A 23,199-nucleotide genomic window follows, 5' to 3' on the forward strand; every position below is an offset into this window, starting at 1 on the left:
ATAATGCCAGCACACCTTAATGGCAACAAAAACTGATATACTGATCAAGTTTGGCTTTTGCTTTCAATTTTGTGGAAACTTCAAGCAACATATGCCTAGATTGTTGATTGTGCACAAATTGAAAACTATCATATTGTGCATGTATTGTACATGTGTTTACGTATGAAACAAGTGTAACATGTGTATTTGTCTGCATATAAAATCATCAAGCTAATGGAGTCATGATTGTGTTGTTTTCTGTATTTTACAGAGGATCTTACTTGCAATCCTGTGGGCGATTTCCGATGTGACAGTCATTGGTGTATTCCACTTCGCTGGAAGTGTGATGGAGAAAATGATTGTGGTGATGATTCTGATGAACGTGATTGCAGTATGTGATGATATTATTAAAATAAATTACATGGAATACAGAGGAGCAGGGCATTTGATCCAACCAGTGAATTCTAGTTTTATCCTTCCTTCAATATAAACATTCTGTTTGGTTTAGCAAAATAAACATAATTTTATAGCTGCAAAAAACAGAAATCAGTGGAAAAACTCAGCAGATCTATTTATTCTATCCAGGTCCCTCATGATATTATAAACCTTTATAAGGTCACCCCTCAGCCCCCAATGCTCCAAGGAAAATAGCCCCAGCCTATCCAGCCTGCCCTTATAACTCAAACCCTCCAACCCTGGCAATATCTTTGTCAATCTTTTCTGAATCTGTTCAAGTTTCACAGCATTCTTCGTATAGCAGGGAGACCAGAATTGTACACAGTATTCCAAAAGCGGCCGAAATAATGTCCTGTACAGCCACAATATGACTTCCTAACTCGCATACTCAATGCACTATTGTTCTCTGCATATTGTTTCTATTCAATGCTTCCATTATCTATTGGAATGTTTGTTTACCAGTCTCTCATATTTTGACACAGTCAGCAGCTTTATTGTAAATACTTTGATTCTGTGGTATGTGCTGTAGCTGTGACCAATATGACCAATTTCCTTGATCTGAATTTGTGACTATAATATAGCAACTACGTGCCTACGTACCTATGTGCTAACTTTCAATACTGAGTCCTCACAGAGCGATGGGAAGAATATGATTGATTTCTAGTCCAGAGCATTGAACGTTCACCAAGCAGATAGAAATTTAGAGTTTCCCTATATTGAGAAGTGTCAAGTAATAATTTAATTTTCATATACTACCTGGTAAATGTTTTGTGACTACGAGCAGTTTATTGTCTACATTAAAAACCATTTTATGCCTTGATGTTATAAATCAAGCTAGTTTACCTATCACACTGATCCCCTATTCCAAACTGGATATGAGCATTGAATTGGAACATATGGATAATAAAACAAAGAACTGTGGTGCTAAAGATCTAGAACAAAAACAGAAATTATTAGAGAAACTCAGCAGGTCTGGCAGCATCTGTGAAGAGAAAACAAAATGAACATGTCAAATTCTGAAGTAGACCCAAAATGTTAACTCTGCTTTCTCTCCACAAATACTGCAAGATCTGGTGAGTTTCTCCAGTAATTTCTGTTTCTGTTTCAGAAGATGGCGCTCTGTTATCATGAGGATCTATTTGAATTTTCTAAATTCTACAGTAATATGTTTTGATGGACCAATTAGACTATAGTCTTAGATGTTAGAAAATTATTGGCAGAATTTTTAGGTTAATTTGTGACTTCACATGTCTGATTGATGTAGCTATGCTTTATTTCAGGGCCTCGTGAATGTACCGAAAGTGAATTCCGCTGTGACAATTTGCGGTGTATTCCTAGACGTTGGGTGTGTGACCATGATAATGACTGTGAAGATAACTCAGATGAACGAGACTGTGGTATGATCAGAGCTAGTGAATATAGAAGAACAAAATATGTGTTCCTGTATCTTGCAAGAATCAAAAGGTTATTTATAGAACTATTGCGCCAAAGATTGTTAATGTCACAGAGGAAAGTTCTGAGATAAACTAACAATGAACACAAATGGTGGAGATGAATAAGATGACATTTCAACAGTTAAATTATGTGAAGGATTTTCTAATGGTCTTTCAGAGGAGGGCTTACAATAGCAAAAATGTACCATTGCCATTTCTGAAGTAGCAATAGATGGCCTATTAAATAGATTATTATTTGCTATGATTTTCTTTCACTATTGCAGCTAAAATGAAGGAACCTGTCAGAACATTGAGGACGAAGAGTTGCCTCTGGGAAACTAATTCCAACGTTTTTCTCTTGTGACAGTTTTCCTCACCAAATTAGTCTTCTGCCAGTAAATCAGGTTTTCAATTGGCAGAATATCACTTGTGCTTGACAAGCAGACCCTCATGCTCCCCCCCTCCCCCAGCAATATGTGAGAGGAACTAAAGTAGGAACCTCATTCTAGTTGTAACCAGATTTTTAAATGAGGTAAGTTGTAACCTTCAGACCTCGCCACTGCTTGGTGAGTGCTTCTGGATTTTAAAAAGTCTTTAATAAGATCCCATGTGAAAGATTACTCAACTATATTGTGCCTCATGAAGTTAATGGCTAGTTGTTAACTGGATAAACAAAGTATTTGTATTCTCAAATCTTAATTAGTTTTAATGCTTTGAGGATTGATCTGCAAGTTGGATGGGAGCTATGGGATGCTGTAGATCTCGACGGAATAGAACAATGATTTAAAAAGTTTGTGATAGCAATTTCAAGTGTTTTTATGCCATAAATAGTTATTTGGTTAAGCCAACTGAAAAGGAATAGGAGTTAAGGTTATATCTCATGAGCCACCAAACCCCACGACAGATTGTGATGCTGTCATAACATCAAAATAATTAACTGAAATTGGAGATACCAGTTACATGAGCTATCAAGATCATCTCGGACGTTTTTTAAAAAGAAACCTTATTTTAAAAATTGCATCTGGTTGTTCCCTCAGGTCCCACATAGAAATAGTGAGCCTCTGGTACACCGATGAATTTGAGATATTCCACAGTATTTCTCATCAAAATCTGGCTTGATTTTTTGATGTTATGTATACCTATGTGTTTATTTTATAGAGCTGCTGACATGCCTGCCCAGTTACTTCGAGTGTTCTAGTGGTCACTGCATCATTGAAAGGTTCAGGTGTGATGGGAATGCTGACTGTGCAGATTACTCTGATGAAAGTGCCTGTCGTAAGTCTTTCTAAGCACACAATTCTGTAAAGAACTAGATATTACAAAAAAAAAGCTGAACAATGAAATAAAAGCAAAGAAGCTGGAAACGTAAAGCAGGTTTATTAACAATGGAAGGAGTTGAGAGACTTCATCTGAACTTTTTTTTGTCAATCTCTTATACAGCTAACAAAGGTGGAAACTAGAGGAGAACTTTTAGAAATGGAAGTATTTATTGTAGTTTCAGAAAAGGCAATAAATTAGTTTAATGATTTTTTTTCACAGTTTTAAAAAAGGAAAAGAGTTGTGATTATGCCTATGTATTGTAGAAAGACCATTAAATCAGAAAGGCTGTATCAAGACAAAGGGAGAATTAACTCTCTCTCATTGATACATTTGACTAGAATTCTATTGTTCATTTTTCTAATGCAGGCATTATTTTATTTAAGTTTTTATGACTGCTAAATATTGCACTTGCAGTAATAGTAACCCAAATGTTAAGTAATTGTGATATGAAACTGAAGAATCAAAGTGTGGATTGGAATCATAGAATCAGAGATACACAGCACAGGAACAGACCTTTCAGTCCAACTTGTCCATGACAACCAGATATCCTAAATTAATCTAGTCCCATTTGCCAGCACTTGGCCCATATCCCTCCAAACTCTTCCTATGTTGCAATTATACCATCCTCTACCACTTCCTCTGACATTTCATTTCATACTTGCACCACCCTCTGCATGAAAAAGTTCCCCTTAGGTCTCTATTAAATCTTTTCCTGCTCAACCCAAACCAATGCCTTCTAGTTCTGGACTCTCCCACCCCAGGAAAAATACCTTGTCTATTTACCCTATCCATGCCCTTCATGATTTTATAAACCTGTACAAGGTCACCCCTCAGCCTCCAATGCTCCAGGGAAAACAGCCCCAGCCTATTCAGACTCTTCCTATAGCTTAAACCCTCCAACCCTGGCAACATCCTTGTAAATCTTTTCTGAATCCTTTCAAGTCTCACAACATCCTTTGTACAGAAGAAAGACCAGAATTGCACCCATTATTCCAAAAGTGGCATAACCAATGTCCTGTACAGCTGTAACATGACTTCTCGACTCCTAAACTCAGTGCTCGGACTAATAAAGGAAAACATACCAAACACTTTCTTCACTATCCTATCTAACTGTGACTCCACTTTCAAGGAACTGTGAACCTGCACTGCAAGGTCTCTTTGTTCAGCAACACTCCCCAGGACCTTACCATTAAGTGTATATTTCCTGCCCTGATTTGCCTTTCCAAAATGCAATTTTTAAAAAATTTGTCTAATTTCACATTTATCTAAATTAAACTTCATTGGCCCATCTAATCAACATTCTGTTGTAATCTGAGGTAACCTTCTTCACTGTCCGCTACACCTCCAATTTTGGTGTCATCTGTAAGCTTACTAACTATACCTCTTATGTTCACGTCCCAATCATTTATATAAATGACGAAAAGCAGCGGATCCAGCACCGTCCTTATGGCACTCCACTGGTCACAAGCCTCCAGTCTGAAAAGCACCAGCCTCTGTCTTTTACCTTTGAGCCAGTTCTGTATCCAAATGGCTAGCTCTTCCTGTATGACAATTCAGGAGAGCTGAGGATACAATGAAGGTTCGAAATGGTTGAAGCCAGCTTTCAGACCGGAGGCCTGATGAAAGTCCAGCAAGATGCATTCTAGTTACTATGATTTTCTGTGAAATTAGTGGGAACAGTGCAGAAAGACAGAAATAGGAAGGTCAGTGTAAGTTGTATTGCATGTGAAGAAAGTGGAGCTGGTTGCCTATTTCCTAATAATTCTATCCCATCAACTTTCATAATATTAAAAACCTCCCTCAGATCACACCTCTATTGCCACTTTTAAATAGAAAATAGCCCCAACGTACACAGTTTTGTTTTGATGTATATAATTTCTCAGTTTAGATTCACTTTGGTAAATTCATTTATGCCCTTGTCCAGTATTGATTATATCTATCTATTATATAGAAATCAAAACAGTGCACAGTATGCCAAGTGCAGATTAACAAATGCTCCAGAAGTTTAAGTTAAATTTTCTGCTTTTCCATTCTGTCTCTCTCAATATGAATGCCAGTGCTTTGCTATTATTGTGACCTTACTAACCTTCATTGCTACTTTTAGTAATTTATATATCTGTACTTCAGATATATAACCTCCTGATTATTTCTAACAAAGTGTACCTCTCATGTTAATATGTTGCATATTGATCTTTATTGCCAATGTACTTTCTGAAAGTTTGTTATTGTCTTCTGATATTTTTCAGCAGTTTTCCATTGCATTTTTTGTACCTCCCAATTTAGAGTTGTCAACAAGTTTTAAGTTTTCTAGAATTATGATAGAGATGAATTAGACATTCACACCTTGGTCAAGATTGCCTAAAGATCTTGGCTTTCCCAAGGATTCAGCATGTTTATCCATTGAGTTCCTGAAACAGACAGGCCAGTATAGTCCCACGTTTGCAACTGTCTCATGTTAGATGGAAGAAAGTTGGCCATTGATTGTAATTCAGTGATTTCTGCTAGAAATGAACTTGGACAATGATGATCTTCCTAATGAAATAATTTGATTAATGCTAGCATATCAATAGGGCAGCATAGCCAAGATTTCTTAATGCTCATTAGCGGCAGCCATTACTCCCTCTAAGAGTAAAAAGGACAGAAAACAGGTAGCAAAATAAAGCAAGAATGAAGTCAGGTATGTAAAGTACTATAGGTGACTAAAAGTGCAGCCATTTTATATTCTGCTGTCACTAAGGAGCTATCTTTGTGATGTGTGGCATTCTTGGTATATGGAAGTATGTTTCAACATTTATTAGAAATGTATCTTCCTAATTGTTCATTTATGTCCTTAACCTTCACAGCAACTCGTTATCCCAATGGAACCTATTGTCCACCTTTCCTGTTTGAGTGCAAGAACCATGTTTGTGTGCAACCATACTGGAAGTGCGATGGTGACAATGATTGTGGAGATGGATCTGATGAAGAGCTCCACCATTGCTGTAAGCCATTTCAATGAGCTTTGTAAAACTTAATAAAAATGAAATTATCTTTCATTAGAAGTGATAACATCTTTTTGTAAATTGAACATTTAAGAGTATACAAGTTCATTTGACTTTCCCTTGACATATTTGAATGATATATAATTCAAGATAGTTGGTCTCATTTCAATTAAATGGTACTAAAATCTCTCTCACTGTGAGGCTGTGAAATATATTTCCATAGGTTCACTCAGAATTTGTGGACAATGAACTCACTGTCTGGGTACTAAGAACTGAACTGCCAGTTTCACTTATGAGATTACATGTGAGATAGTGTGAGAATTTGAATGTTTCTCATTAGTGTAGCATAGTGCATTTCTGGGCACTGTAATAAATTGTTGACCATTATTTAAGAAGTTAGGGGTTATCGTTGCATTTGAAAATAATTATGGTCTGTGGAGTTTCAGCAAAGGAAAGCAGAGTCCACCAATTCTCCATATTATCTCACCAATATGATTAGGTATACCCTATAAATATTCAAATATTGAACTAAAGAACAAAGTAATGAGCTTCACCAGGATAATAACCAGGATGGGACAGGGTAGCAGTGACAAGGATTTAATAAATTAAAGAATATCAGAGAAGTAAGGTGTAAATTTTTTTCTGCATAAAGTACATTCTCTGTTCCGCATTCTTCTTTGGGTTTAAATGAGTGCCTCATGGAAGTACAGTGTGAAGAAGAGTTGAGAAGTGAGCACCACTGACCCATATTTTCCAGAGGATCATCTTCCCAACTTCATTACAAAGCCAGTGTTTTGCCAATTACTCTTTTATAGATATTTATTTTGTGCAGAATCATGGAATCATACAAAATTACAGATCAGAACACCATTCCCTCCATCATGCCTGTGCTGGTTCTTTGAGATACCAATCCTTGCTTTTCACCAGCAGCTAATAAGTATGGGGCCATAGGAGTGCGCAATGCAGTTTAGAATAAGACTTACAATATCAATAAATACATGAGATTTCAAACATAGTAACATAGAAAATAGGAGCAGGAACCTTCGAGTCTCTTCCACCATTCATTATGATCATGACTGATCATCCAACTCAGTAGCCTGTTCTTACTTTTCTCCCATATCCTTTGATATATAATTCAAGATAGTTGGCCCCAAGTGCTATATCAAATTCTTTTTTGAAACCATACAATGTTTTGACCTCGCTTCCTATGGTAGTGAATTCCACAGGCTCACCAGACCCACTAAAGTTACCAAGTCCCGGGAATACTAGCAATTTGTTATTTTCATCAAATATCAAAGCTTTTAAACAATTGTTCTTTTCTAGTGGACATTCCGTGTGACTCTCCTTTCCGTTTTCGTTGTGATAATAATCGCTGTGTGTACGTACATGAATTGTGTAACCATGTAAATGATTGTGGAGATGGAAGTGATGAAAAAGAAGAAAACTGTAAGTTTGTGTTCACAGTTATTCACCTCTGCTTTGGCTGATAAAAAGCAATAACTTTATGTATGCACATACACAACAATGGCATTTCATGGAAATTTTATTTCACAATTAGGTAAACCAGCTACACCTCATCCTTGCACAACTGAGGAATATAAATGTGGGAATGGAAACTGCATTCCTGTCCAACATGTTTGTGATAATTATGCTCACTGTGCTGATCAATCTGATGAATTGGGATGCAGTAAGTATGCAGATACATACTTAGATACTCATATATAGGGTGTAATGCACAGCAAAAAAGGGAAGAAGGTGATGATATTGGAATAACTGCAACTGCTTATATGATGCTAATGACAGTAAAGTTTAAAAGCTGCACAGAATATTAACTTGTAGATGAAAAGTACAATGGTGAATGGCAGACCTTATAGATAAAATAGTAACTGAATCAATCAATTGACTATCTAATTGGCAAAAATCAGTAAATTGCATTAATGGTCCAGATTTTCCATTGGTTAGACAGTCATTATTCCAGAATATATGGAAGTTGTATATAGGGTCTCTGCAGAATTGTCATCAAAGCAGTCTCTGAAGGAATTGCCCCAGAAATTGAATTTTCTATTGGACAACTCCTCTATACCTCAGACCTTCCAAGAAAGTCAATTTAAATCAGACCCAACCTGACACCATCACATCTGGTACATCTTCCCTCTCCCCGGAAACCCAACACAAATCCATCCAAACGCACCTGGCCCAAATATCCTCAACCCTGCTGGACATGATTTCCCACAACCTTCCTGGTCTATTTTAAATACTGCATCACTTATCTTATCATCTTGCAGCCTGGCACCCTAATGACTTGGCAGCCACCCCTTCTCCTTAGCATCCTACCCAAGTGCTGCTCCTTCCCAACAGTTACTCTACTTACCTGGCAACCTATCTCCCTATACATCTGGCACCTTACACACGATCCCAGCACCCTAATATCCCACTTGCCTTATGTACTGACATTTTGACAGCAGCTATCAACATGGTTGTTTGGACCTTTACATTTTAAAATGCGTTAGCCAACTGTGGTGAAATGGGGATGCAGTTTTCCTTCCCCATATAATTCTACTCAATGAAAGAACTGTCCAAATGGAAGTACAGCTCTAAGGAACAGAATATCCTTTCAGAAATTCAGAGTTCTCTCCTTTATAAAATAAAGAAGGGTCAGAGTGGTAAACTGCATGAAAACACCACCCCCAGAAATTCTGGCCCTGTATCTTATTATGTCAGATAATTCTGATTAACAATTCAAGATCAATTTGCAGTTTTGTAGTGATTCTAACTTTGAAATCTATTGAAATTGTCAGATGTAAAGAATAGCAATGATAAATTTGGCATTGGTCTTCAGAATACACAGCAGTATAAATTTGGTAGCAATGTGAAGGAAAATTTATAATATACATATGTAGAGTACTGTACAACAGTGTAATATGTGATACAGTATCAGTCAGATACCCACAAACTCTAAAATAAACAGGAAATCCTGACTGTCGTTGATGTATTAACTGATTATGGTCTAATATATTTGGGGCATAGCTGGAAATTGAATGGTTCTAGATTTAAGACAGATGTTAGAGGCAGTTCTTTACTCAGAGGATGGTAAGGGCATGGAACGCCCTGCCTGCCAATGTAGTTAACTCAGCCACATAAGGGGTATTTAAACAGTCCTTGGACAAATATATGGATGGTGATGAGATAGTGTAAGGTGATGGGCTTAGATTAATTCACAAGTTGGCACAACATCGAGGGCTGAATGGCCTGTTCTGCGCTGTATTGTTCTATATATTTATTTTTACCTCTTAATTGACTCCATGAAAATGACTTATAAACTGTACAGTTGAGGCCATTAGTTTTAAAGCAAAAATCACTGGTGATAATATGTGACTTGCAAGAATGCTGTTTCAAAAACAACTTTGGGCTTTTCAAATTTTGGATGTGGGAAATATTAGATTTAAAGCACATAGCCATTTACAACAGTAGAGTTGATTCACAGCTTTGTATTTTTCTCAATCCTGACATGATCTTTACACAGCAAACTCTAAGCCAGTCAAAATGTTAATTTTATTGTGAGGTGATAAATTTATGTACAATATTCTAGAAGTACTTTCAGTTCTTTTACAACAATTTTGGGTTGATTAAAAGCGGTTTTGCCTATCAGTTAACAGCAGAGTACAACTCAAGAATGAGAAGTTATCTGATTTCCTGGTGTACTTGAGCAAAACCAAAATAATTAATTGTACGCACACACTTTTACTGCACCCCATGCAAAGCTACACGTGATTTTACATTTGTGGTAGGCAGCCAATTTCTTAGGCCTATTTATAAACTTAAGTAAAATCTGATGAATATTTTGAGGATGTGTGTTTCTGCCTCTACTCTTAAATTGATTTTATTTTGACAAAAGTGGCTAAACAACAAAGATAAGAATGTGCACGTTAGTACATGATCACAAGACTTTCTGTAGCTATGCTTAGTGCTAAAATGTAACTCCATTATAGTTTCAGCCAGGTTTCTGTGGTATAGCTGCTGCCTTGGTTGCAATGATGGCTTACTATAGCACTGCAGAACCTAGTAGACCTATTTGTACTATAATTCCTCTTTATCCAAATAAGAATTATCAGAATGTTCTCAGTTAAGGGTGTTGGGAAAAATGGAACTCTCCCATTAAGCTCTTGAGTATAACAGATGAGACTCAGTGCAAGATTGCAAGTAGACTGAAGGATCCAGAATTTTAATTATCACACCAAATCATCTTGCATGTTCTTTCCAATAAAGTTCATATATCTTTTGTCACAGGTTGACATGTTGAAGTAAGTTATAACAAGAAATATCTAATTTTCCCACTATTAAAATACCTTGCTCTTTCCATAGATCATGATACCACACGATCTTGTGCAGAAAACCTCTGTGAGCACAATTGTACAGATCTGAACAATGGTGGTTTTATCTGCTATTGTAGGCCTGGGTACCAAGTAAAGGAGGATGATACAAATGCTTGTGAAGGTAAATCTCTAATCTGAGCTTTATATATTGTAACTGCTTATTGGTAACTTTTTGAAGCCACTAGCTGATTTTAAAAAATGAACTGCTAGAAAAATTGATCTTTGAAATCAAACAAAGAAATGGTTCCTCTATTCAAATTGTGTTTTTTCTTGTGAAATTTGTTAGTTGTTGAAAAGTACACCAGCAGGGGGATGTCAGAAAGCTTCATTCAGAGTCTCTTTTTGAGCACATATCCAAAGTCCTGACTTTTTTAACTTCAAGGATGTAGCAACAACAACTTGAATTTAAGTAAATGCAGAAAAACAAAATTGCTTAAAGAAGTGAAATTAGTTTGAAAATTGGCATTGAGCTGAACAATGAGCTCTTGACTGGAGTGGCTAAAAGTTTGGTTAGAGCAATTGATTTTAAGGAGTGTCTTTCAGGAGTAGGGGAACAAGCAGCAAGATGGAGAGGTTTAGGAAAGTACAGAACACTGGGACATGGTATTAAAAGATATGGCTAGAAAAGTTGGGTCTGAAGTTGGAGGATACAGAAGTGTTTTAGAATGTTCAACGGTTATGCAGATAAAGACAGTTGATGCCATGTAAGGTTGTGAATGCAAGGGTTAGGATGCTGAGTTTGAGATGGTGGAGAACTCAGAACAAATCTATTACGGTACTAATGAGTGAGTCAGATGTTATTTGGGAAAACAAATAACTTTTACACCATTAATTGCTACAAGATCAGGTTTGAGGCTGTGAGTTCTGCAGCAAATAACTCATGTCCTGATTTCACAAAATTTGTTGACCATGTACAAGACACAAGTCAAAAGTGTGATGAAATACTGTCCACTTACCTAGATGAATGCAGCTCCAAAACAACTCAGGAAGCTCGAAACTCTCGAGGTCAAAGCACATTTGATTGGCACTCCATCCACCACCTTAAACATTTGCTGTTTGCACCAACTATACATATAGACATAACAGTGTGTATCAATGCCCTGCAGCAACTCACCAAGGTACCTTCAATAATACTTTTCAAACCTGCAACTTCTAAAGATGAGAAGAACAAGGGCAGAAGATGCATTGGGACCCCATCATCCTGTTAAGAAATTCCTCAAGTCACATTCCTTTCTGACTCTGAACTATAGGTCCTTTTTACTGTCAGTGAGTCAAGATCCTACAACTCCCTTCCGAACAAAACTGGCTGAACCTGCAACACTTGAGCTGCAGCAGTTCAAAGGGATGAATCAACACTACCTGCTGACATTGCAATTGGACATCGATTGTGATTGAACTAGAGATGCCACATGTTATGCAAGAATGAAAAAAGATATCTGTATCAGAGTCCTTGCTGAAATATTATTAGCTGATATTAGTGATGGAAAGGACGTTGAGTTGGAAAATTAGTTCATAATAAAATAGGATAGTTAGATTGCAAACAACTTGGTTCAACTTGAGGTGAAAGGCAGCAGAAGAAACTGATAACAGAAAAATGCAGACTGTGGTAGTGGCCCTTCACACTGCTATGCAAAGAGTTCTACCTGCCAGGCAACCAAATGATGATAAAGGCAGTAAGGTGGTGCTGAAGCAGACTTGGCTGTTAGCAGCATTCATTTGGAATCCAGTCCCGTTGACTGGATGTTATGGGGCAACCTGTTTCCCAACCCATCAAATAAAACACTGACTGGGGACTAATCCCCAGAACAAAGCCAGCTGTCCTTTTAGTCACTTTACCATCAGAGAGGCTTGACATGCCTTAAGGTTAGATGTCAGCCCATTTAGAAATGACAGCCTGTCTCAGGGGTTTTTTGGCCAAACCAGTTAGCCAGCAGCTCTGTAGACCAACGGTGCCAAGTCTGAGCAGGGAGCATTGCCAGGATCACAGCTAGTCCCTGAGGAAAGGGAAATTATAGATACAAATGGGAGATAAATCTAAGGTGTTTGTGGGAGGTGGTTGGCATGCCTCAAAGAAGGTTGTCAGGGAAATTGGGGATACGAGTATGAATATGAGGCCAGGGATCATGGCATCCAGTGGGCATAGAAGACTGACAAAGAATGCCTTCTCCTCCTCCTCCTCTTTTCCTCCATATCAGCTTGCCTGATATAAGTTGTCACATTTAACTGGGTAGGTTACTTTTCGGAGGGTCGGTGTGGACTTGTTGGGCCGAAGGGCCTGTTTCCAAACTGTAGGGATTCTGTGATTTATAATAGCAGCGGGCACCACATCACACATGGTCATCATTTAGACACCAAATAGGCCAAAGATCAGGTGTCTCCACTGCTGCCTGTAAAATAATGGATAGGTTGGGGAGGCAGGTTGGGAAATGGAGAAAATGCCAGGTGCTGGATCTTATAAGTGACCCCACCACCGCCAATTTCAAACATATTGGTAAAGAAACTTTGAAATCCAAATCCATGTCCATGCATGATATTATAGCAGCGTTAAAATGTGCAGCCTGTAAAAGATAACTTAGGAGTGAAATTTCAGTGTATGATCTATTGAAGCATTATTAACCAGTGAAAATCTTTAAAGTTGTGACATCTTGGCATAGATCAAGTAGCAAATGTGCAATATTGGCACAGGGTAATATTTTGAGTTATGATATTGTTGGCTAATCTTACCTTGTTAGCGTCTGTAAAATTTGCTAAATTTGTCATGGTCTTTCACTATGTTTGACTGCCACCTTCTCCCAGACCTGATGAACTGTTGTCCTTGGTTGACCAAGCTAGGCAACTGCCTCAGCCACATCATACATCAGCAAATCTGGTTCACCTGGCAATGTAACAAGTGTTTGGAGATTTGACCTCTTTGGTGGGCCAGACTGCTTTAAGCAATACAATATTCTCATCTGTAATTGTTTGTAATATTCTTTCATTCACTTTCCCTCTTTTTCCGACGTCTTCTCATTCCCCTTCCATGCCCCTGACTCCACCAAATCCAGCCACGACTACTACTACGTGTCCATATTCTGAAATATAGGAGCTGCCCCAGTTGTGACCCCTTGCACATTTCCCATTTTCTTTGCAACATCTTTGAAAGATGTGCATTTTAACTTTCTCAGTCGTAAGTTCTACATTTCCATTCATAAATCTCTTCACTGCTTTACTTCTCTCTTTTCATTTAAGACACTCCTTTAAACCTATCATTTTGACCAAATTTTTGATCAACCTTCCTAAGAGCTGTATGTAATATGTTGTTAGTGTCTCATATGATGAACTCTTGGGATATATTGCTGCAGTAAAAGTGAGATTTACATTAACAAGCTGTTCCTGTGTTGAGTCACATGTCAACTATTGGACACAAGTTTAAATCTGCTACTCCTGACAAGGTACAGATGTGATGTCAGAATTATTTTAGAAAACTAATATCATTTTTATTGGAAAAGAGGAAGGAGTCTTGAACCAGTTGTAAAATAAGGCTCAAGAATGAAGGTGTAGAGCATAGAACACTACAGCACAGTGCAGGCCCTTCGGCCCTCTATGTTGCGCCAACCAGTCATACCAATCTGAAGCCCATCTAACCTACACTATTCCATTACGTCCATAGTGTAAGTTGTACATCTTATCATTTAGTGTTTAATTTCACAGTTTGTTTGAAATTGAATCTTTGCATCAAACTCTTTCTTACTACATTTTTCTCGTTGTTCAGATATCAATGAGTGCGAGATCTTTGGCACCTGTCCTCACAATTGCAAAAATAGCAAGGGAAGCTATGAGTGTTTCTGTGCTGAGGGATTTCGATCTATTGTGGAGGAGCATGGCACTCAATGCATGGCAACTGGTAATTGCATTGCATTGTTTATTTATTCTTTTTATGTACTCAGCCACCATAAGGTGGCCACCATAAAGAACAATTACAACATTCATCTGATCTGCCTCACATAGACATGTATTGAATGTCATGAATTTGCTGTGTCTGTGATGTAGACACAAAGTCAGTGTACCAGACATTTAAAGCTATTAGAATTACTTAATAGTGACACGATGACCCATTGATGCTTGCCAATCAAGTCTTCTGCACCAAAAAAATGACTGATCTTATTCCTTTATATTGTTCAGGGAATTTTAAAGATTCACCATCCAACTCGTTCATTCAGCTATTTCTCTTCCCATCCTTAATCTTATTGGTTAAAAATATGCTTACCAAAAATATTACTAAAAATATGCACACTTAGACTCCTACAGTTCCACACACTACAAGTTTGGCCTTATCAGCAACCTTGTAAAATGTCTTTGACTTATTTGTTAAATAGGACATATCAAAGACATCCTGCAGGATGATGGCTACTCTGATTAATCAGTTCTTGCCATATGCAATGATAACTCATGCAGGGGCTTACTGTCAACAAATTCAGTTCTGAAAAGTGTTCATGCTATCTCAGATTGGAAAGTATTTCAAATGGTTGAATACTTGCCTTGCTTCTACGCATTAGCAACCAAAATGGTATTCCTTCCTAACTGGATGCTGCTGTCAATCCACAACTACTTTTTGCCCATTACAGAAATGTGTTATGTAATGTATGAATTTCAGTACCTGTGTGATGCTGGATACATAGGCCATATGTCCTCAGGGACTGGCAGGTTATATCTAACAACATATTTCTTTGAGTGTTTGCAACAGTTAAGGTACTGACCACACCCAATGAGCCTATTCTTGCAAACTCAAACCACAGTGGCAAATATTTAAAGTAATTCCAAAATTAGGCAATGTTTGTTAAATAAACCGAATTCTGTGAAGATTTACATTGAGAATGACATTTGTATTAGTTGGGCAGCACAGGGAGTAAGTGTGGTCCACTTCTACTTATCACAACCTACGCATATTAAGACACAGCATCTGTTCTTTGTGGACAGAGAGAACTTGTATGCATACTGCACCTCTTTCAACTCAAGAAAATAGTTGAGCACCATTCTCTGGTTCATTTCTCAGGACTGCACCAAAGACAAATTGCCTGGTTTAAAATTGAAAGAAAGCATGGTATTTAACTGTCAGTCATCATCTAATTGTGCATTTTCCAAGATAACTCCTCTACCAATCAGAATCCACTTGCCAACCGATTAGTACACTCTTTTCAAACAGCATACGAGTTGTTTTTCATTTACATTGACATTTCTTGCAAATTCTCCTCATGAGTGCATGGCAAAAAGCATCAATAAAATGTGTCTTTTTTCATCATACTCAAGTCCTGTATGATTAAATGTTGATGAGGTGATGGGAAGGGTTGAAGGAGTTCAAGGTTTGTGGAACAACTGAGAGATGAGAATTTTCTTTAGGTATCTTGCATAAATTGGACAAAAATAAAGTGTGCTTAAAATTATATTGAAATCTGCAATTATATCTCTTGATCAAACACTTTTCATGTTTCATTTTAGTGAAAATATTATGTGAATACCAGCGAATCCATTTTCTGTCCACCAGATAGGCTGAACTCCACACAGGAAACCTTTGGCACAGGATTGGACTTAATAGCGCTCATTGTTTGGACGCTATAGAGGTCATTTGTAGTCTAAAATCATGTCTGCTGCATACACATATACATCTGCCAAAAATCATGCTGGACCTGATTTTGTTGGTGCTATTTTATTTCTTCATACTTGTATGGATATGGGCAAGGCCAGTATCCCTTATCCACCCCCATGCCGTTGAACTGAATGTCTATTGGAGGGCATTTCAGAGAATAGTAAATAGTCAACCATATTGCTGTGGGTCTAGAGTCCTATAAAGACCTGACCTGGACTGCAGATTTGCTTCTCTAAAGGGTATTAATGAATCTGATGGGATCTTATGAAAATCAACAGTGTCATCATTATAATTGAATTCAAGTTTCACCAACACCAATGGTGACATTTGAAGTCATGTCCCCACAGCATTTGCCTGGGGGTCTGGATTACTAAATCAATAACAATACCACTCCACCACTACGACCACCACCTCTGTGCAGCTAATGCCTGCTGAATATAATACTGATCATGATGTCAACCAGCTTGCAACACTGAAATTGCTCCCCAAGTCTTCTCAAGCTTCCCATATCCCCTCTTACACCCAAAGTCCCCTTTTGCGAGCATATTACCTTTTCTATTCCTTATACCCTTGTGCTCCCCTCACAACCCCTTATGTCCTATAATGTTCCATCATGTTCCCTCAATCTCCCCATATTCTCTCATGTTCCCAATGCTTCTTCATACTTTCCATGTGTCCACCGTTGCCCTCCATAGACATTCACCCAGTATCCATTATGGGCCATCCTGAAGATACCTTTGAATGATCAATAAAAGAAATGTAACCAACGAATCGATCTGTCAGCCAAAAGCATTTCATAGTGAAAAAGATTTCTAACTTATGAAGCCATTCAAAAAATTAAAATTCACTCAACTGTCCTTAGGGTCATAAAGATGTACAGCACGGAAAAAGATCCATTGGTCCAACTCGTCCATAATGGCCAGATACCTGAAATAAATCTAGTCCCATTGGCCAACATTTGGCCCATTTCCCTCTAAATTCTTCCTATTTATATATCCGAACAGATGACTTTTAAATGCTGTAATTGTATCAGCGTCCACCAGTTCCTCTGGCAGCTCATTCCATATATGCATTGCCTTCTAAGTGAAAAAGTTGCACTTTAGTTCCCTTTTAAATCTTTCCCTTCTCACTTTAAACCTATGTCCTCTAGTTTTGGACTTCTCTATCCTAGGGAAAAAATCTTGTCTATTCACCCTATCCATGCCCCTCAAGATTTCATAATCCTCTATAAGGTCACTCCTCAGCCTCCGACGCTCCAGGGCAAATAACCCCAGCCTATTCAGCCTCACCCTATAGCTCAAATCCTCCAACCCTGGCAACATCCTTGTAAATCTTTTCTGAATCCTTTCAAGTTTCACAACATCCTTCCTATAGGACAGAGGCCAGAATTGCATGCAATATTCCAAAAGTAGCCTAACCAATGTCCTGTACAGCTGCAACATGACCTCCCAACTCCTATACTAGATACACTGACCAATAAAGGAAAGCATATCAAATGTCATCTTCACTAGCCTATCTATTTATGACTCCTATTTCAAGGAAAAATGAAACTACTCTCCAAGGTCTCTTTGTTCAGCAACACTCCCCAGGACCTTACCATTAATTGTATACGTCCTTCCCTGATTTGCCTTTCCAAAATGCAGCACCTCGCATTTGTCTAAATCCAATTCAATCTCCTATTAAAAAAACATTCATTTACTTGCCACACAAAAATAGATAATCATTTAATAATCTCTTAAACCATCAAACAAAATGTGAAAAGATTACCTCCTCTAAATAAATGATTCTAAAGTTTTTGAAACTCGGGCAAGCATTCAAACTGAGCTTAGGAGTCAAAACACGGTTTGGGTAATCTAAACACAGGAGTCTATTTGAACTTGAACATAAACAGTGCTTTGTTTTAATTCTAGCCAGATGTCCCGTCAGTCATTTGAATATAATACTGACTTTTGCATCAAAGCGTTTAACATTTATTTGTCAGAATTTCCCTGACTCCTTAATAGAACTCCTGGTGATCATGAACTGCACAACAAAGCAGTTTTAACTTAGGGCTTCCAAACCCATAACAGCCCAGGAATCAAGTGGGATGGAAGGAATAGGAAATTCAAATTCCCAATAGAAATCTCAGTGGCATCCTTATCCTCCAAAAAAGTGCATGAAGGGTCTTGATCCAAGGCCTTACTGACTCGCAAAAAGAAAATAGCATGGATGAAGGAATGAAGAAAGAATTCATGTTTACAGTAAAGATCAATATTTTAGATTTCCTACCTTGATCAGGAAATGAAAATCCAACCCTGATATTGACTTACAAGTGTACAGCTCCCTCTACTGGTATCAGTCAGGCTGAATGCCTTCTGTGGAAGAGAAAAGCATATGGAAAAAGGGCAGATAGGTTAACCTTCTTGAAAAGGGACTTCTTGTCTTAACAATGAACATTGCATACGTCCATATCAAATGACAAAATGCTGTTGAAAGGCTTACCGTGATGAATACATGATGCAAGTACTAATTATTTATCCTGTTGAATTTTAGGGAATCCTCCTATCTTACTTTTGCCAGATAGTGTACGCATTCGGCGATACAGCATGTCATCTGAAAAATACACAGATTATATTCAGAATGAAGAAGACATCAAAGCTATTGATTATATCTGGGATACAGAAGATCCAGATCTCAGTAAGTAAATGATGTGAAAATTGAGTTTAAGTATCATAGAAAATCCAGTTAAATGTGTTTACATTCTGTAAAGGTTAATAATGTGCATAAAGTATCTTGATTGGTAATTTGTTAAAAATCACGCAACACCAGGTTATAGTCCAACAGGTTTAATGTTGTGCTTCCAATTAAACCTGTTGAACTATAACCTGGTGTTGTGTGATTTTTAACTGTATACACCCCAGTCCAATACCGGCATCTCCAAATCTTGATTTAGTTTCTCATTAGGAATCCTCTTGTCTGTACATATTAGATTATGGATTATGTCCAGACTTAATTTTGGATGAATGCAATGACCAGTTTTGCTCTCTTCTTCATTGCAAATTTTTCTCCACTGCATTCTCTAATTGGAAAGGCAAACTAATGGGTGAGACAGTTAAGTTTCTCCACAGTCACTGTTGGGACCACACCTTGCAGTAACACTGGAACCAGTCTTTCCTTCTTCTGCATTACTTCCCTAATGCAGTGCACAGTTCTAAAAAGAGCTTCAATTACAACCAAGATTCCCTGATTTTTTTTGTTGTAAACAGCCTGTTCTTTTAAGTATGCAAACATTGAAAATAATGTGCATGATCATGCTGCTCAGAGCAACCTTTGTTTACAGCTTGTTCCAACTGAAAAACATTCATATAAAACAAAGTGAGGAGACCTTGGGTGGCAAGGTGACTCAGTGGTTAGCACTGCTGCCTCACAGCACCCGGGACCTGGTTTGATGCTGCCCTTGATGACTGTCTGTGTGGAATTTGCACTTCCTCCCTGTGTCTATGTGTGTGTATGTTCTACGGGTGCTCTGGTTTCCTCCCACCATCCAAAGATGTGCGGGTTAAATAGATTGGTCATGCTAAATTGTCCATAGTGACCAGGGATGTGGAGGTGAGGTGAATTAGCCATTGGATATGCAGAGATAGCGTAGGGGTCTGCTCTTCAGAGGGTTGATGTGGGCTTGATGGGCCAAATGGCCAGCTTCCACACTGCAGGGATTCTCAGAGATGTGGCTAACAAGTTGACCTGCAACTAAGAGATGCTAGCCATCTAACTGGAATGAGTCAAAGACATGAATAAAATGACAGTCCGGTGCTTGAAGGCTCTTGCTGCAACCATTTTACCAACATTTAATTTGGTGTTGGATAGGGCACATCCCAAAGGCATGTGAGGGCATCATTAATGTATTAGAATCAAGGTCCCATCAATCCCAATGTGATTCTATCAGTGGTAAGTATTGGCATGAACAGAAGGAATCTAGGTCAATTGTCCATTTTGTTATGATGTCTTTAGAAACCTTAATCTCCCTGCTCAAGCTTTCCTCCTGACCATGATCTACTATAGGCCTCTCTGACCACCTATTTTTACGCTGAGGATCAATTCTGTGGGGACTCAAATTTATGCAGATTCCTGCTCTTATTCTTTAGTGTGGTAATAATTTTCATCAGGTTTAGTTGGGAATATTTCTGTCAAAATGCTAACGAAACTCAGGAGATAAAGTGACCCCCATTTTTTGCCAGCATTGTAATGGGAAAATCTTGAGGCCAAACTCCAGCAAGCCTTGCGTGTGTCCTGAGTTAATTCAGGGCTAAAAGCTTTCAAAATCTCAAGGTAAGTATTGAAATGAGAATTTAAGAGTATGCAAGCAGTTCTTTATATTGATATAAATTGATATTTCACTTTATCATTGAACATTTTTTAGAAAAAGCACAATAGTAAAAGTTGCCTTTTGAAATTAAAGCTGGTGCTCTGATTTTCTGAATTTTTTTCTTCTAATATGGCAGCACAAATGAGAAAGGGGTTCTTGTGTTTATCTAGTGTTAAAATGGTCACACTATGAGCTTCATGAAACATTACTTCCTGTGAGTGATGTCTGGCCACAGAGCCCTGCAGCCACAAGGATAGGCTGTGGAGACTCGGTCAATAAGTATATTCAAGGCTGAGACAGACATATTTTTAATCAATAAGGAAATTGAGGGTTATGGGAAAAAGGCAGGAAAGTGGAATTGAGGATTATCAGGTTAGTCATCATCACAGTGAATGGCAGAACAGGCTTACTGGTCTAAGTAGCCAACTTCTACTCATAACGATCTTATTTTTCCACTTACCTTCACAAAATATAAAGCATACTAAACATTATATACAGTTCAGCATGAAAACTATGTCACTTACTTAATCCCAGAATATCCAAGACATAATAAAATGTAACCATAACCTTTTCCTTTCTGCAGGTGTTGTGTACTGGACTGTCCTGGGACGTGGTGCAGAATTTGGTGCTATAAAGCGAGCCTTTCTCACTACTTTTGATGACAATGGAAACAATCCTATTACAGCAGTGGACTTAAATCTTAAATATGTAGTGACTCCTGATGGTATTGCTGTGGACTGGGTTGGAAAGTAAGAAACAAAAATACGAAACAACACCTAGGATATTATTTGAAATTCAGTTTCAGTGATAAGAATTGTTTGAGAAATTGCCTTATTCGTGATCGTTTGACCTTTGAGTCCATTTGCAGTTTCCACTGAAGTCCTCAATCAAGATTGTGAAACATATAACTTACACTAACACTTTTTATCCCCAAACCTTTCCCCATATTCCAAACCTGAGCATTCAGGGCCGTTCAGGAGCTCATTTCCACCTATTGATGGAATTTGTTTCCTTTGTTCCCCCCTCAATATTTCTGATGTACTGCAGTGTATTCAAACTTCCTGATCTCATGTTTATGTTGAAGTATTGGCTGGTGTTTGTGCCACAGCAACGTGGACTTTGTAGTCACTCAGGTCAAAATAACTTAGCTGTCTTCTTAAAAACACCGTGAGTCTACCTGCACCACATGGACAGCAGTGATTCAGGAGAGAATTCTGCCACCACCACCTTCTCAAGGGCATTTAGGGATGGGCAACAAGTAGTGCAAGAAGCTTTAAGCAAAATGGAGTTGCCCACTAGGACCCAAGATGGTACACCATGAGGATCCATGTTCTAACCAAGTTTCTGAATTACGTGTGAACCCTGGTTAAAGTGCTGTTTCCTATGATGCGAACATATAAAATAGGAGCAGAAGTAGACAATTCAGACCATGGAGCTTTCTCTGCCATTTAATAAGATCATAACTGATCTGATTATGTTTGAATTCCATATTCCCATCTCTCCCTAATAACTCTTCATTCCCCACCGAACAAAAATCTATCCACCTTGGCATTGAATTTATTCAATGAATCCCGCTTTCACTGTCTTCCAAGGCAGAGTGTTCCAAAGTTACACAGTCCATCACAGAGAAGAAAGTTTCTCTCATTTCTGCTCTGAAAGCGTGACTCCAAATTTTAAAACAGTGCCCCTAGTTCTGGACTTATTCACAGAGAAAACAATCATTCCAGGTCCACTTAGTTAAAATGATTTAGGATCTTAGCTATTTCAATCAAAACACCTTCACTCTTCTAAACCCCAATGGAAACAAGCCTAGCCTGTTCAACCTGTCTTCATAAGACAATGTAATCATTCCAGATATTACTCTAGTAAAACCCCTCTGAATGTCCTCCAGTGCCCTTATATTCCTTAAATAAGGAGAGCAAAATTGCATATGGTATTCAGGATGTGCTCTCACTAATGCCCCACATAACTGAAGCATAACTTCTTTTTTTGTCCAGTTCCTCTTGCAATAAAGGATAGTATTCCATTAGCCTTTTTGGTTACTTGCTGTACCTGCATACTAACTTTGCACCAGAGCACCTAAATCCCCAGGCACTTCATATTTCCACTATCATTCTCCATTTAAATAATATTCTACTTTTTCATTCTTCCTGTCAAAATCAAGATTTTCATTCACAATGCTCTTATCTGCCAGAGATTTGCCCATTCACTCAACCTGTCTATCTGTAACTTCCATATTTACTTCACAGTTTTCATATCTAACATTTTGGCGTTGTCTGTGATGTGCATTTATTCTTTTCATCCAAGTTATTCATGCCAATTGTTAAAATAAAAACTAAGGCCGCAGCATAGACCCTTACAGGACTCCTCTCATTACATCCTGGTCATCAGGCAAAGCTTTCTTTTTATACAGTCTCTTTTTTTCTTCTTTCTATGCTAGTATTTTGCACCTACACTAAGAGATTATATTTTCCAGAATAATCTTAGATGTGCCACCTTGTCAACTACCTTCCTGAAGTTCAAGTTTGGTGTTTCTATAGGCTCCTTTTTGTCTACAGTATATGTTACTCCTTCAAAGAACACCAATTATTTGTGTAAATATAAATTCCCTTTGATAAAACCATGCTGACTGTTCCTGATTACCTTGAATCTTTGTAAGTAACTGGTCTATAGTTTCCATTTTCACTCT

At 38.0% G+C, this 23,199-nt stretch overlaps 1 protein-coding gene across 1 annotated transcript in view; it reads left to right on the forward strand.

Moving 5' to 3' along the window:
* The window catches only part of lrp2a (low density lipoprotein receptor-related protein 2a), a 290,923-nt gene that overhangs the window by 212,031 nt on the left and 55,693 nt on the right, over positions 1 to 23,199 (forward strand). Inside the window, exons 60-69 of the mRNA XM_060827752.1 lie at positions 251 to 370; positions 1,716 to 1,832; positions 3,027 to 3,143; positions 6,032 to 6,169; positions 7,493 to 7,615; positions 7,728 to 7,856; positions 10,532 to 10,663; positions 14,294 to 14,425; positions 18,698 to 18,841; positions 21,094 to 21,259. Coding sequence (XP_060683735.1) covers positions 251 to 370; positions 1,716 to 1,832; positions 3,027 to 3,143; positions 6,032 to 6,169; positions 7,493 to 7,615; positions 7,728 to 7,856; positions 10,532 to 10,663; positions 14,294 to 14,425; positions 18,698 to 18,841; positions 21,094 to 21,259 — 1,318 coding nt within the window. The remainder of the gene's footprint in view (positions 1 to 250; positions 371 to 1,715; positions 1,833 to 3,026; positions 3,144 to 6,031; positions 6,170 to 7,492; positions 7,616 to 7,727; positions 7,857 to 10,531; positions 10,664 to 14,293; positions 14,426 to 18,697; positions 18,842 to 21,093; positions 21,260 to 23,199) is intronic.

Source organism: Hemiscyllium ocellatum, chromosome 7 (genome assembly GCF_020745735.1).
Source record: "Hemiscyllium ocellatum isolate sHemOce1 chromosome 7, sHemOce1.pat.X.cur, whole genome shotgun sequence".
NCBI classification, from domain to species: domain Eukaryota; kingdom Metazoa; phylum Chordata; class Chondrichthyes; order Orectolobiformes; family Hemiscylliidae; genus Hemiscyllium; species Hemiscyllium ocellatum.